Here is a 16,073-nt window from a genome sequence, read left to right as displayed (position 1 = left end):
TGTCCCGAATCAGTCTTTGCTGTTACAAAATCCCAGGTGATTCATAAGCACAGTCCAGTTTGGGAGGCATCACTGTGTATTGCACAGTTCACTCAGCCTCTCCCCAGTCTGCCCCAGCTGCTTTCTCCTTAGGATTTCTTGATAGGAGGAGAGAGGAAGGTGGGGAAGAAGGGTGGTGGGCATGCTAAGTGGAGGGAGAGGAAATGAAAAAGGATCAAAGGGAATGTGGGCTCTGTGACATAGACTTTCTAACGTTATCTCTCCAGACCCTCACGTTTTCTTATTTGTGCTGCTGGCCTTATTAACCTAGGCCAAAATCAAGAAAATTAGAGGTCTTAGCCTTTTGGACTGGTTTTTCTCATGTTGTAAAAGGTGTTGAAGTGGCTCTACAACTGGACATAGTAATTTCACTTGCAGTAAAAATTCTATTTTTTTCCTCTTTACTTTCAGTCTTGCTCAGTGCCATCGTAGGTACAGTTATATCGCATCAATTTATCCATAAATTTAAAAAACTATGCAATGTCTGGGTGGCTCAGCGGTTCAGCATCTACCTTTGGCTCAGGTCACGATGCCGGGGTGCTGGGATGGAGGCCCACACCGGGCTTCCTGCATGGAGTCTGCTTCTTACTCTGCCTCTCTCTGTGGGTCTCTCATGAATAAATAAATAAAATCTTTAAAAATTTACATTTTTACACCACACAGAATTTGAAAGATAAATACAGACTTGTCCATAATTATTTCGTGAGTCATAAAAATTGCTGACATGTTGATGTGGTTCCATCCAGTTCTTTTTCTTATACTTTCTTTCCTTTGAGGAATCTTCTAAGAATACTTTTCAAACCATATCTTGAAAATCACCAGTGAATTAGTGCCATTGAGAGAAGTGTGTGGGGATTTTTGGAGACAAACACTATATGCATTGTGCCATGTAAATCAATAGAGAAAGATTAAAGAACTCATAAACATGAAGTAGTCTTGACTTCAGAGATGATGCTGCTTAGTTTATCAGGTCAAAAAGTTTGGTCTGAGGTTGCAATTTTTTATGATCTATTTGGAATTGTAGCAACATATATGCACCTAACACATATATTTAAAATCCACTTGCAACTATTTATTTTGATATGAAAGTAATTAGAGTTTACAAGCTGGTTTTTCTCAGTTACATCGTAATCGGGTCAAATGGCTCCAGTTTCCTTGGGCTACCAATTCTGATGAATCTGGGCATGTAATTGTAGAAATAAAGATGACTACTTTATGCAAATGTTTTTGCAAAGTCATATTATAAGATTGTATGATATTTTAATGTCTTTTAAGGTATGCCTTGAATGTGGAGAAGATTATTGTTCAGGTTGCTTTGCTAAAATTCACCAGAAGGGGGCACTGAAGCTCCATAGAACAACTCTTTTGCAGGTATGACTTTTTAAAATGCTTTACTTGTAAGTGTATTTATAAAATGTTTCAACACAAAGACATTTTAAAACATGTTTAATTATCTAGAGTTTAGGATGATTTATATTAATTTCTAAAGTTCTATTATGTACAGTCTTTACATATATCTTAAAATTATTTTACTGAGTGCTAATCTGCTATTTAAACTGTGTTTTAATATAGTTCCTGAGACATTCGCTTGATTAGAGTTTTTAGATCGTGCACTTTATCGGTGAACTTGACATTTAAAAATTAGACAGTATTTTTATCTATTGTGGTTTCAAATGAACGCATGGTTTGTTTTAAGTATTATTTCTGTATAGTTTTTAAATAGGAATCTCCAATGTTTTCTTTTCATGTTTTTTTTTTAATTAGTCTTTTATTTGTCCTCACCCATTATCATTTAAATAAGCTTATCTCTCAGGTTTCTACTTTTCCTCCTACATAGTAGAAAGCTTCTATTTTTCCTCATATAGTCATTGTTTTATGAAATGCTTAAACTCAAACTCTGTCAGATGCTTTAAAAATTCTAATACTTAATAAATATGGCTAAATATAGATATGACATATTATACCAAGTTACATTTAACAGTGCACTGATTTCTCAAAGATTTCATTCATTGTATAATAATTTATTCAACAAATATTTATCGAATATCTTTTAGAGAGCAAGGTCTGTGCTAGCCAGTACCTTACACAGATGAATGACACTAGGATTCTGCTCTTAAGGACCTGAGGGTAAAAGTGAGAACCAAGGATCTTGTGTAAAGGGTTAAAGATTCTAATATCTTGTAGGCAAAAGAAAGGAGACCAATCAGATCTGTATTTAGAAAGATTCAATTTGTACCTGTTACCTCAACATAAATATTGGTACATCTCAAGGAGGCTGATGATCCAAGTCATAATAACCACAAAACATAAAATAGACCTTGCTCCTATCGATATTTACCAAAGTCAGTTATTTTTGAGTGGCTGCTCAATGTTTAGAATAGCCACTTAAGATTTATTGATGTCTGTTTTTCTCCTCTCTCCCCATATCTTTTCCTCTCCTTCGTATCTCTCTCTCTCTCTCTCATATACATCACACACACACACACACACACACACACACAAACACACACAATCAATCAATTTCAAAACGCAAACTTTGCTGTGATATGGCTTATTGTTAATCCAGAGAAAGATATGGTATGGGTCAAATCATGCTTTCTAAAAACAACACAACATAGTGTCTGCTTTCTAAACTGAGCAATTTCTATTCCATATTAATGTCATTAAACTCAGTGTCTTCTGCATCTTGAAAAGAAGAATGTCATCTTTGTAGATGGGATTTTTACATAATTCTAAGGGTAGAATTGATGAGGAAGAGAGAATTAATACTAACTGAATATATACTTCGTATCATACACTGAATATATACTTCGTATCATAGCATCACATTTTCTAGTGTTGATTGCAGGGGAGGAAAGGTGGTAAGCCAGAAATAGTAAAATGATATTTAAGTTCCTAGTGAATCTCAAGTTGTGGAAGACATATTCATCTCTAGAGGTTAACAGAAGTGAATTTTATGATAGGTGTATGAATCAAAGAGCATGACAAGTGACAGTGAATCCTTGAGAGATCTCCTTAAGCACAGGGGTTCCTTTATGTATAGATTTTAAAGTTAGATACCGATAGAGAACTGTGTATTTTCCATATTCATGTTATTCCACTGTGTTGCCCTCCAGTCTGTGAAGGCAAAAGTCACTACTTGATGCTATTTTGAGGACAGTCCTGGGAAATTCATTGCCTAGTGGGGAAATCAAATTAGGAGGCTAACTTTAGAAAAACGTATGGGGAGCTTGCCCCTATTGGGAGCTGAACATGGATTATTACTCCTTTTATATAACATCATTTCACTTATCCAGAGTGCTGCATAGTGAAGTACTTTGAAGATTTTTTTCCCAAATAACTCAGGTAAATTTGACCATTTATTCATTGAACAAAAATTTTAATTAAAAAAGGTATTTTTTTAAAGGAAACTTACAAAATGTATAACATACTCCCTCCCATCTTACTAAAGAATACAATGAATACAGTCTCACTGTATTTTGGTGACTCCTTCTCATTATTTTGACCAGTAGCTGTTACAACAGTAAGATGCCTAGACTAGCTGATGTAGTAGGTGGGACTACACCTTTCTCCTAAGAGATTTGCTCTTCTGGTTTCATTTTTCTTCTTCTTTTATTTTAAAGATTTTATTTATTTATTAGAGAGAGAGCGTGTGTGCACACAAGACAGCACATGAGCAGGATGAAGAGGGGGGAGAGAATCTGAAGCCAGTTCCACATTGAGCCCGGGGGGTGGTGGTGGGGGGAATGGGGTCTTGATTCCACTACTGTGAGGTCATGACCTAAACCCAAACCAGAGTCAGACCCAGGCACCCCCATTTTCTTTATCATGGTCTCACCCATTCTGTGCCATCACATCTTGACTTTAATCAATTGTCCCATTAGCTATCTGCCATTTTCATCCTATTTCTAGTCTCTGTTTAGTGCTTTAATTTTTTTTTTTTTTTTGCAGTCATTTTTTTTTTCCTTGTTTCTATCATTCTTCCTGGTCTTTCCTATGACTAAATGTTCTTGATACTGTTGTTGTCTGGCCTGAGGACTGCTGGTCAGCAGCGAATGGTATCTCCCTCTGTTTAGCCCTCATTAACCAGTCATATAGTATTTTTAACTTTCCACTATTTTGGCAACTGTCAAAGCCATGAGATTTTGTTGTTGTTGTTGTTGTTGTAGACTGCTGAATACTCTCTAAATTTGAGAAGGTAGAGCAGACATTTGATATCTGATTTTTAAGCATTACTATATAAAAAGCAAGCATTCTAGGCTAATGGCTGCTCAACTTTATATTCTTTAACCTATGCTGACATTTCTGGTTATTTTAAAGCACAGCCAAATTTGATTGCTGTAAACTGTTTCAGTCCCCATCCTACAGCCCAGTGAGTCTTTAGAAAGTTCACAGTCAACCGGGACCATTTTGTACTGCATATCTTGTTTTACTTAAGAGATAAATCCTTGAAAAAGATGAAGGCAAACTATTACCATTTCCATGTTGACTGACATTATAATTTCAAAGGGCTTTTCTTTTGATTTATGATTGATTTATACTTGGCAGTGATTCCAACACAAGGTTTGTTTCTTTTTTTTTTTTTTATATATCTCTCCAATCTCTCTTAAGTAGTTAATTACCTGCAAAATAAAGTGTAAATGCATGAGAGGAATTACTAAGGATGAAAATCCTATTTCTATATTTAGGATGATTTGCAACACTTTAAGGATTGAAACAAAAGATTTATTTTTTTTTTTCCAGTGGGGAAGCCTCACATTGATGAAAGATAAGGTCTTAATCTATCAGGCATTTCTATTTCCTTTTAACAATATGAGATCAAACACAAGAGACAAGGTTAATCAGAGATAATAGAAGGGGGGGGGAAGCAAACAAAAGGTATTCCATCATGAAATATGACATGCACAAAGGGAGCTTGGATTAGGTAAATCATTAATAGATTCTGGTATGTGTATTTTCTTAATTGGAATGGAGATTTTTCTTAACTGGCAAGGAGAGATCTTGGGAAGGGGAGTGGTTATTAATGAGAGAAGAGATAATTGAGGTAGAATTTCTATGTTTTCTAGTATAAAGCATTTATATGCAGCCTCCTTACTTTTTTTTAATCTCCAAAGAAAGGTATGTCTATATAGATATAAATAGGGATATATGTTTGCTTGAACATACTTATAGGAAAATAATCACCAGGCAGATTTTCAGTTATCATCAGAATACTATTCATGCTTACTGACTTCATGGTAGTTTTTTCCTTCGATTTGACAATGACCAATATCAGCTCTTCGGCTCACATTATCATTATTCTGTTAATTTTCAGAGTAACGCAGTAGTTTTAGGTCATAGCCAGTCATTTGGACAATCTCATTGTTACTTGGATGATCTTACTGGACCTGTTTTAAATGCTGTACATACACGTATTATAGATGCCGTGGTATGCCACTGAGATCCTCCTCTTCAGGGCTGAGATGCTTCCCTAGCTGCCTGGAGTGTTACCTGCAGATAGATCATATTTGGGTCTCACCTTGGAAATCACTCTTGCCCAAAGAGAAGCGCCACTTCCAAGCTTTCACTCCATTCTTGAAGGTGGCCCATTTTGTGGTCTAATATCTGGTCTATGTGAGGGTACCAATTCCCAGGAGACCCTTGCCTCAGTTGAGAACAACTGATGGGCCATCACAGCTTCTCCCTTGGAATTGGCAACTGCATCAAATTCAGCTTTCCTCTTTGCTCAAATTTGCCTCTTTTTTTCCAGTCACGCTTGTTCTTTTCAGAGCACTTTCCACTAGAAGTCAGGCAGGCAAATCTCAGAATTTGTTTCCTGGGAACCTGACCCATGACAATATCTAATTCAGGGTGGAATTATAGATAATTTTTGGCCTAATTTTAGAGTGCGCTGCAATTTTTAAAGGTTAGTGTTTAACATCTCTTTCTTCATTTTTCAGATTCTGAACCAAGTGAGAAATAGAGTGAAAACATAGAAATCAAAATATCAATTTTATTATTGCTACAATTAGAGCTACTGATTGCCATAATCAGCTTCCCAATTCTTCCTCGAATTGAACTTTTTTTTTTTTTTTTTTTTTTTTACCCTTACCCCAAATGGCAGATATTCCCCTTTGCCAGGGCAGGGCCTACCCAGTAAAACTTCTTAATGGATATCTAGATTGCAGTGTATCCTTCTCTTGACAGGAAGTGCTTAGAGAAAAAACCCAGAAAGGGGGCAGAGGTGAGCATGCTCACTTTATTCTCCAAAGTCTCGGCAATAAGATAAATATGTAAGGATGAGTAAATGTTCCGTTGAAGAAGATTTATTATAAAGTCTCATGATTTTAGAGTCTAAGCAATGTAAATATCTTATATAAATTTGCTATTTATAAATATTAGTTAATATTATACTTAAGAAAAAACAAAATACTTAAAAAATACGTAACAACTGAGTCATGCCATGTTTTTCTCTATTTCTTAAACATGAATAATGTAATTAACAAAATTCCTTATGCTGCATGTTTGCATTTATAGCCTTTCTCTATGATTATCACTTTGAATTTCCTCTATCAAAGGGTTTTTTAAAAATTATATTCTTATCAACTATTCACTCTTTTATATCTTCTGATTAATTTCAAAAATCCTGCGAGGAAAGGAACTATTTCTATTTTGTTCATCACTGTATTCTCAGTGCTTAACATTGTACCTGGCTCACAGAAATTGACTTTTTGAATGAATGGGGCACATGAATGAGTCCCTAATGATATGAACAGGCTCCTGAAATAATTTGAAACTATATTTTAAGTAGCAAAGCTTCATTATCCTCTGAATATCAAAGACCAAAGATTGGATAATTAAAGGAATTTATGGTATGTTAATGTGTTCTGTTGGTGAAGGGCTTGGAAAAGCCTTTTAAGTCAGAGAATTTGAACTTTAATTTTTCTGGGGAAAAAGATAAAGGTAGTAATGTCAACTATGTTCCTAGAAAACATACTTATGGTAAACATGACTCCTGATTGGCAAATTGCATCCGAATGGGAAAACTATAAATACGTGGAGTAAGCCACAGGATCGTGAGCGTGGTGAGCTTTGTACCGTCAGTTCTGCTGGGAGGCTCTGGAAGCCACGTAGATGGGAATTGACTCTGGTGGAAAATTGAACTTCTAAGCAGGTGTGATCCTCATCTGTTCTGGCTGTACTTGTGCATGAACTGCTGCAAGACTCCCATCCAAGAACAACTGATGGTCCTGTTAGCAAACTGCTATCCTGCTTCTCATCCTTCTCAGTAGACCGATGCCAAAACTGGTTAGATGACAGGCCAAAAGTTTAGTTAACCCATGCAGATTCCTCGGTGGGCATTGCAGTTTCAAAAACCAAAATAGTGGGATACCCGAAAGATAAATGAAGAACACTCGTGCAGGCATCATTGACAAGAATATTTTAAAAACAACTTTCTTGAGATATAACTTACATACTATGAATTCACTGATGAGATTCAGTGGATTTTTGTATGTTCACAGGCAATGTGTAACTCTCAGCACACTTAATTGTAGAACATTCCCATCACTTCAAGAAGAAACCCCATACCCTTTTGCTACTACTCCCATCTCCTAGTACCATCCTTCCCCCAACCTCCTGGGAACCATTAATCTACTTTCTGTGTCTGTAGATTAGTTTATATTTAATATAAATTGAGTCATATAGTATGCAGTCTTTTATGACTGGCTTCTTTTTCAGTAAATGTAAAAAGTTTTCAGGGTTCATCCATGTTGTAGCATGTATTAGTACTACATTTATATTTAGGGCTGAATAACATTCCTTTGTATATATACTGATATACCACATTTTTTATTCATTGTTTGATGGACATTTGGTTGTTTGCACCTTTTGGCTATTATGAATAATGTTGTTTTGAGCATTTATATACAGGTTTTTATATGGACATGTTTTTATTTCTCTTAGCTATATCTCTAGTAGTGAAATTGCTAAGTCATATGGTAACTCTGTCGTTAATTGTTTGAGGAACTGCCAGAGTGTTTTCCAAAGTGGCTGCTCCATTTGACACTCCGGTCAACAGATTTTGAAAGTTCTGATTTCTCTGTGTCCTAGCCAACACTTGTTTTTGCCTCACTTTTTTTCTTTTTTTAACATACAGTGTTATATTTGTTTCAGGTGTACAATTTAGCAGTTCCATACCCCACTCTGGGCTCATCACGACAAGTGCACTCCTTAGTCCTCATCACCTATTTCACTCATCCCCCATCCCTCTTCCCTCTGATAGCTCTCAGATTGTTCTAAGGGTCTGTTTGTCTCTCTTTCTCTCTTTCATATTTTTTCTGTTTGCTTGTTTGTTTTTTTTTACATTCCGCAAATGAGTGAAATCATACGGTATTTGTCTTTCTCTGACTGACTTACTTGACTTACCATTATACTTTCTAGCTCCATCCATATCATTGTAAAAGGCAAGATTTTGTTCTTTTTCTTTTCAAATTTTTATATAAGTTCCAATAAGTTAATATACAGTATAATATTAGTTTAGGTGTAGAATGTAGTGATTCAACACTTAGATATAACACCCAGTGTGCATCACAAGTGCCCTCCTTAATCCCCATCAGCTATTCAACCCATCCTCCCACTCACCTCCCTTCTGGTAATGATCAGTTCTCTATAGTTAAGAATCTGTTTCTTGGCTTTCCTCCCTTTTCTTTCCCCATATGTTTGTTTATTTCTTAAATGCCACATATGAGAGAAATCATGTGGTATTTGTCTTTCTCTGACTGATTTATTTCACTTAGCATCATACTCTCAAGCTCCATCCATGTTGTTGCAAATGGCAAGATTCCATTCTCTTTATGGCTGAGTAATATTCCATTATATATATATGTATATATATCAATATTGATATATATCAATATCTATATATTATATATAGATATATCAATAATATAATATTCCATTATATATATCAATATATCAATATATCAAGATTGATCTATCTGTCTATATAATATATTTACCACCTCTTTATCCATCTATCAGTTGATGGACGCTTGGGCTCCTTCCATTTCTTGGCTATTATAAACAGCGCTGCTATAAACATAGGGGTGCATATATCCCTTTGATACATGTATCAAGTCCTTGTATTCTGTGGATAAATACCCAGCAGTACAATTGCTGGATCATAAGATAGTTCTATTTTTAAGTTTTGTTCTTTGGATAAGTATTGACAAGAAGTTTTTTGTTTGTTTTTTAAAAAATTTACTTATCGATTTTAGAGAGAATGAGCATGTGCAGGGGAGGAGTGGCACAGGGAAAGAGTGTCTAAAGGGGACTTAGTGCTTATCACAGAGCCCTATGTGAGTCTGATTGATCTGACAATCTCACGATTGTGACATGACATGATTGTCACGTGATCATGACAATCTCATGACTTTGAGATCACACCTGAGCCAAAACCAAGTCAGAGGCTAACCAACTGCACCATGTAGGCACCCCTACAAAAAGTTTTGAGAAGATCTAGATATGAGTCTTCATAGTTTTGATTAATTAGGAATCTTCATGTAGCGTGTCTGTATGTGTGTGCATGTGTATATAAGTATGCATTTTTATTTACAAAATTTATTCTGGCTTATTTTACATTTGAATCATTTAAAAAATTTGAAAACAGTTAAACATTTACCTGATCTTTTTTACTGACAGTTATTAGCCAACACCGGTAGACCAGGTCTGTGATGACTTGTTTGATGCTAGTGTTAAGAAAAACTAAAGAAAAGAAAAAGATGGCATTTGAAAGGGGAATGGAGAAGGGAGAGTGGGGCTTCTATTACCATCAAGGAGGAGTGGGGAGAGCATGGGTGGCCTAGGGAGTATGTTACAAAATTAAGTGACAGTTGGAGCAACAGAGTGGGGAAGGTGAACGCAGTGCAAGGGTTTAAAGCAGACATGGTTCAAATCAATCTCAAAGGGAAGGGTGTTTCTGTAACATTTATGCTAAGGAAATCTTTAAGATAACAACTCATATATGCAAGCTCAGAAACTTGCAGGATTGTTGTGAGGATCAGATAAAAAGACAATAAATATAAAAGTATTCTGCTTATAGCAGGCCCTCCGTATATTAGTTTTTATTAGGATAGAGTATTTGGAGAAATTCAACACAGTTACTACACCATCTAAATTTAGAACCTAGAAAACAAAGTACATGAATGATAATGAATCTAAAGAATTAATTAAAAGTTTACTTTTGTTTGTAGGGCTATTTTCAAAATTATTATAGTAATATAGATTTCAGGAGGCTCATGTGAAAAACCAGTGAAGTAAAATTTTAGAGAAATACAGACTTTCTCATTGTCCAAATGGAGAATAATGGAATCCCAATTTTGGAGGGGACCATAAAGATCATTATTCTAACCCAATTGTCTGAACCTTTAATCAATCCCATTGTTGTTGGATATTTGAGAAGTGTTTTTAATTTGCAGGTGCTAGTAATGTTCTTAAAGTGTTTTCATGGAACCTGACAAGTTCTATGGTATTTTAGGTTCATTGTTCTTTATAGGATAAAAATTGTTCAGTTGTTACATAATAGCATTACTATATACAAAAACAAAATATGACGAATTATTGATTGTTATTTGTTAGTGTGTTTTTCTGCTCTGCCTAAAAATCTGTTATTCAGAGCACTGTGTATAAAATCATTTCTTTCTCATGTAGCTCAAATATGAGTAATTACTGAAAAGCAGCTAACTCATCTGGATGCATTATACATGTAATATTAGTTGAAAACAATAGTAAGTACTTGCCAAGATAATTAATATAGTGCATAATTATATGGCATCAAAACTGCAAATAGAAAGATTGCAGGTGTGAATTTCCTGTGTTATTTTTTTGTTGCTATTCTGGCTCTCTAAATAGAATTTTTTAATGTTGCTAATAAAACTTGAAAGTCACAATTGTTTAGACCAAGATCCTATTTTATTATCTTTCTGAATACCAAATGATTTAAAAATTTCTGACATGTTTTCTTTTATATATATTCTTTATTGCCTTGTCTTAAAATATTTTTCCTGCATTAAATGTGTTTTATTTCATGATTTTCACATCACTTTGTGACACTATTAAATACTGAGTCCAGATTAGTTTTACTTAATATTTACTATCTACTGAATAGTAAGCCACATTCATTTGTATTGATTCTTTTGAAATTGAGATAAAATGGTATATAACATCAAACTAGTTTCAGGTGTACAAAATAATTCCATTTTTGTATACACTACAAAGTGATCACCACAGTAAGTTCTGTCACCATGCATTTAACCACTTTCATCCATTTTACCCAACCCCCTTCCCTCTGTTAACCACCAATCTGTTCTTTGTATTTATGAGTTTTATTTTGCTTGTCCTTTGTTTTGTTTTTTAGGTTCTAGATGTAAGTGAAATCATACAGTATTTGTCCATGTAAAGCATAAACTCTCAAGGCCCATCCATATTTTCACAAATGGCAAGATTTCCTTCTTCTTTATGACTGACTGTATTCCACTGTGTGTATAATATTATATATACGTACATACACATGTACATCTATGTGTGTATACACCGCATCATCTTTATCCATTCATCTATCAGTAGACACTTATGTTTCCATATCTTGGCTATTGTTTTTAATGCTGCAGTGAATATAGGGGTGCATGTATCTTTACAAATTACTGTTTTCATTTTCTTTGGATAAATACCAAGAAGTGGAATAGCCAGAAGATATGGTAGTTCTCTTTGTAATTTTTAAAGGAACCTAAATACTGTTTTGCATAGTGGCTGTACCAATTTACATTTCCACTAACAGTGTGTGAGGATTCCCTTTCTTTTACACCCTCACCAACACTTGTTTCTGGTCTTTCTGATAACAGCCATTGTAGCAGATGTGAGAGGATATGTCATTGTGATTTTGATTTGCATTTTTCCTGATAATTAGTGATGTTGAATATCTTTTCATGTGCTCTTTTAGCTATCTGCAGGTCTTTGGAAAAATGGCTGCTTGGATCATCTGCCCATGTTTTAATCAGATTCTTTGTTTTTGTTTGTTTGTATTTTTTTTTTTTTTTGCTATTGAGTTGTTTGAATTCTTTATATATTTATCCCTTGTTGGATATTAATGTGTCTTATTGGATATATTATTTGCAAATACTTTCTCCCATTGAGAAGGTTGCCTTTCCATTTCGCTGATAGCTTCCTTAGCTGTGCAGTAGCATTTTAGTATGATGTTGTCCCACTTATTTCTTATTGCTTTTGGGATCATAATAAAAAATTTAAAACCAAGACTATGTCAAAGATTTTACTGTCTATATTTTTTTCTAGGAGTTTTATGGCTTTAGGTATTACATTCAAGTTTTTAATATATTTTGAGTTAATTTTTGTGTATGGTGTAAGATAATGGTCTAGTTTCGTACTTTTCCATATGACTATCCAGTTTTTCCAACACCATTTATTAAAGAGATTGTCCTTACCCCTTGTATATTCTTGACTCTGTGTTGTAAATTATTGACCATATATGCGTGGGTTTATTTCTGGGCTCTCTCTTCTGTTTTATCTGATCTACAGGTCTATTTTAATGCCAATACCATGCCATTTTGGTATTTTAGCTTTGTAGCATAGTTTGAAGTTAGAAAGCATGATATATCCAACTTTGTTCTTAAGATTGCTTTGATAAATGTCAAGTTTTTGATATACAGGGTCTTTTGTTGTTCTATATGAATTTTAGAATTATTTGTTCTAATTCCATAAAAACTTTCATTGATATTTTGATGAGGATGACATTGAATCTATAGATTTCTTTGGGTCGTGGACATTTTGACAATATTAATTATTTTAATTCATGAGCACAGAGTATCTCCATGTATTTGTGTCCTCTTCAATTTCTTTCATCAGTGTTTTCTAGGTTTCAGTGTACAGTTCTTTCACTTCCTTGATTAAATTTATTCCTAAGTTTTCTATTCATTTTCATGCAATTCTAAAAAGGATTCCTTTCTTAATTTCTCTGTCAGTTTGTTATTAGCGTATAGAAACACAATGGATTTATGTATATTGATTTTGTATCTTACTTTATGTATATTGATTTTTTATCTTACTAAATTCATTAGTTCTGACTAATTCATTAGTTTTTTTGGTGGAATCTTTAGGATTTTCTATATATAGTGTTATGTCATCTGCATCTAGTGACCATTTTACTTCTTCGTTTCCAATTTGGTCGCCTTCAGCTTCTTTTTCTTGCCTAATGCTGTGGCTAGGATTTCCAGTGGTATGTGCATTAAAAGTGGTAAGAATGGGCATATTTGTCTTTTTCCCAATCTTAGAAGAAAAGCTTTCGGCTTTTCACCATTGACTATTTTGTTAGTTGTGGGTTTGTCATAGACAACCTTTATTGTGTTGAAATACTTTCTTTCTATACTCACTTTGTTAATAGTTTTTATTATACACGGATGTTGAATTTTGTCAAGTACTTTTTTTTGGCATCTGTTAAGAAGATCATGATTTTAATCCTTCATTTTGTTAATGCAGTGAATCATGTTGATTGATTTGCAGATGTTGAGCCATTCTTGCATCCCTGGAATAAATCCCACTTGATCATGTTATATGATCCTTTTAATGTGTTGTTTAATTTGGTTTGCAATATTTTGTTGAGAAATTCTGGATTTATGTTAACCAAGGATATTAGACTGTAATTTTCTTTTTTTGTAGTGTCCTTGTGTAATTTTGGTATCAGGGCAATATCCCATAAAATGAGTCTGAGGGTATTCCTTCCTTTTCAATAATTTAGAAGAATGAGGATAGGTATTAATTTTTTTTGAATGTTTGGTAGTTTATCTATGAAGCCTTCTGGTCATAGACTTTTGTTTGTTGGGAGTTTTTAAATTACAGATTCAACCTTCTTTTTCTAGTAATCTATTTAGATCTTCTATTTTTTTCATGATTAATCTTGGAAGACTGTATGTTTCTAGAAATTTATCCATTTCTTCTAGGTTGTCCAATTTGCTAGTGTAAATTATTCATAGTATTCTCTTATGATCCTTTGCATATCTGTTGGATAAGTTGTATCTTCTGTTTAATTTTTTATTTCACTTATTTAAGTGTCCTTTTTTTTTCTTGGTGATTCTAGCTAAAGGTTTACTAATTTTGTTTATCTTTTCAAAGAACCAGCTTTTAGTTTCATTGATCTTTTCAACTGTTTTTTTTTTTCTCTATTCATTTATTTCTGTTTGATCTTTATTTTTTTCTTCACTCTACTAATTTTGGGCTTCCTTTATATACTTTCTAGTTCCTTTGGGTGTAAAAGTTAGATTATTTATTTGATATCTTTTGTTTTTTCTTGAGGTACCCCTGCATCACTATGAACTTCCCTCTTAGAACTTCTTTTGCTGCATCTCATAGTTTTTTGGAATATTTATTTCAATTTGTACTTGTCTCAAGGTATTTTTTGAGTTTCTCTTTGATTTTTATTATTGTCCCATCAGTTCAATAGCATGCTTTTTAATATCCATATATTTGTGATTTTTTCAGTTATTTTTCTTATAACTGATTTCTAGTTTTATACTTCTTGGTTGGAAAAAAAATGCTTGTTATGATTTTAGTCTTCTTAAATTTATTGAGACTTCTTTTGTGTCCCAACGTGATCTATCCTGGAGAATATTCCATGTGCACTTAAGAAGAACGTTTATTATGTTGCTGTGGGATGTAGTGTTATGTGTATACCTATTAAATATATCTAGTCTAATGTTTCATTTAAGGCCAATGTTTCCTTATTGATTTTCTATCTGGATGACCTATCCACTGGTGTAAGTGGGGCATTAAAATTCCCTATTATTTTATCACTGTCAATTTCTTCCTTTAGGTCTGCTAATATCTACTTTGTATATTTAGGTGCTCCAATATTGCATTTATAAATATTTACAAATATTATCTTTCTTGTTGGATTTTCCTCTTCATTATTATGTAATGCCTTTCTTTGTATTTTATTACAGTTTTTGTTTTAAAGTCTATTTTATCTAAGTATACATACACCAGCTTTTTTTTTTAATTTCCATTTGTGTGGAATATCTTTTCTATCCCTTCACTTTCAGTCTGTGTATGTTGTTCGTTTTGAAGGGAGTCTCTTGTAGACAACATAGCTTCTTTTTTTTTTTAAGATTTTATTTATTTATTCATGAGAGAGACAGAGACACAGGCAGAGGGAGAGGTAGGCTCCATGCAGGGAGCCTGACGTGGGACTGGATCCTGGGACTCCAGGATCAGGCCCTGAGCTCAAGGCAGATGCTTAACTGCTGAGTCACCCAGGCATCCCAGCAGCATATCTTTTTTTAATCCATCCAATCATTCTTTGTCTTTTGATTGGAGATTATTGATAACTATGTGGTTACTGACATTTGGCTGTTCTTTGGCTGCTTTTGTAGTTTTTCTCTGTTCTTTTCTTCTTTACTTACTCTCTTCCTTTGTGTTTTGATGACTTTCTTTAGTGTTATGTTTAGATTCCTTTCTCATTATCTTTTGTATGTCTCCTGTAGGTTTTTGCTTTGTGCTTACCATGAAGTTCACGTGTAACAGTCTCTATGTGTATGCATGTGTGTATATATCTATATGAATGTGCACACATATATATGGCAGTCTGTTTTAAGTTGATAGCAACTTAGGTTTGAATACATTCTAAAACTAAATTTTTACTCTCCTCCCAGTATATTTTGTTTTTGATGCTATAATTTACAACTTTTTATTTTCTAAATCTCTTAACTAATTATTGTAGTTAATTTTACTACTTTTACCTTTTAACCTTTATGCTAGCTTTATAAGTGGCAAATCTACTAAATTTATTGTATATTTTCTTCAGTGAGATTTTTACTTTCATATGTTTTCTTGTTACTCTTTAGTGTATTTTATTTTCAGCCTAAAGAAGTCTCATTAGCAATTCTTGTAAGGCCAGTTTAGTATGATGGACTTTGGCTTTTGCTTGTTTGAAAAATTTTTCCTCTTCAATTCTGAGTGTGAGCCTTTCCAGTTAGAGTATTCTTGGATGG

At 33.8% G+C, this 16,073-nt stretch overlaps 1 protein-coding gene across 14 annotated transcripts in view; it reads left to right on the top strand.

The window, feature by feature from the left end:
* Positions 1–16,073, top strand: part of ZBBX (zinc finger B-box domain containing) — a 112,192-nt gene that overhangs the window by 26,220 nt on the left and 69,899 nt on the right. For all 14 annotated transcript variants that reach the window (XR_012022028.1, XR_012022027.1, XR_012022033.1 and 11 more), the window contains one exon: positions 1,315–1,410. Coding sequence is in view for 7 of the 14 variants with exons in the window: in XM_072807963.1 (XP_072664064.1) it covers positions 1,315–1,410 (96 nt within the window). In the remaining 7 variants the exon portion in view is untranslated. The remainder of the gene's footprint in view (positions 1–1,314; positions 1,411–16,073) is intronic.

The sequence above is a fragment of the Canis lupus genome, chromosome 31, assembly GCF_048164855.1.
Source record: "Canis lupus baileyi chromosome 31, mCanLup2.hap1, whole genome shotgun sequence".
Classification (NCBI taxonomy): Eukaryota; Metazoa; Chordata; class Mammalia; order Carnivora; family Canidae; genus Canis; species Canis lupus.
This window is presented reverse-complemented; position numbering and strand designations above follow the sequence as displayed.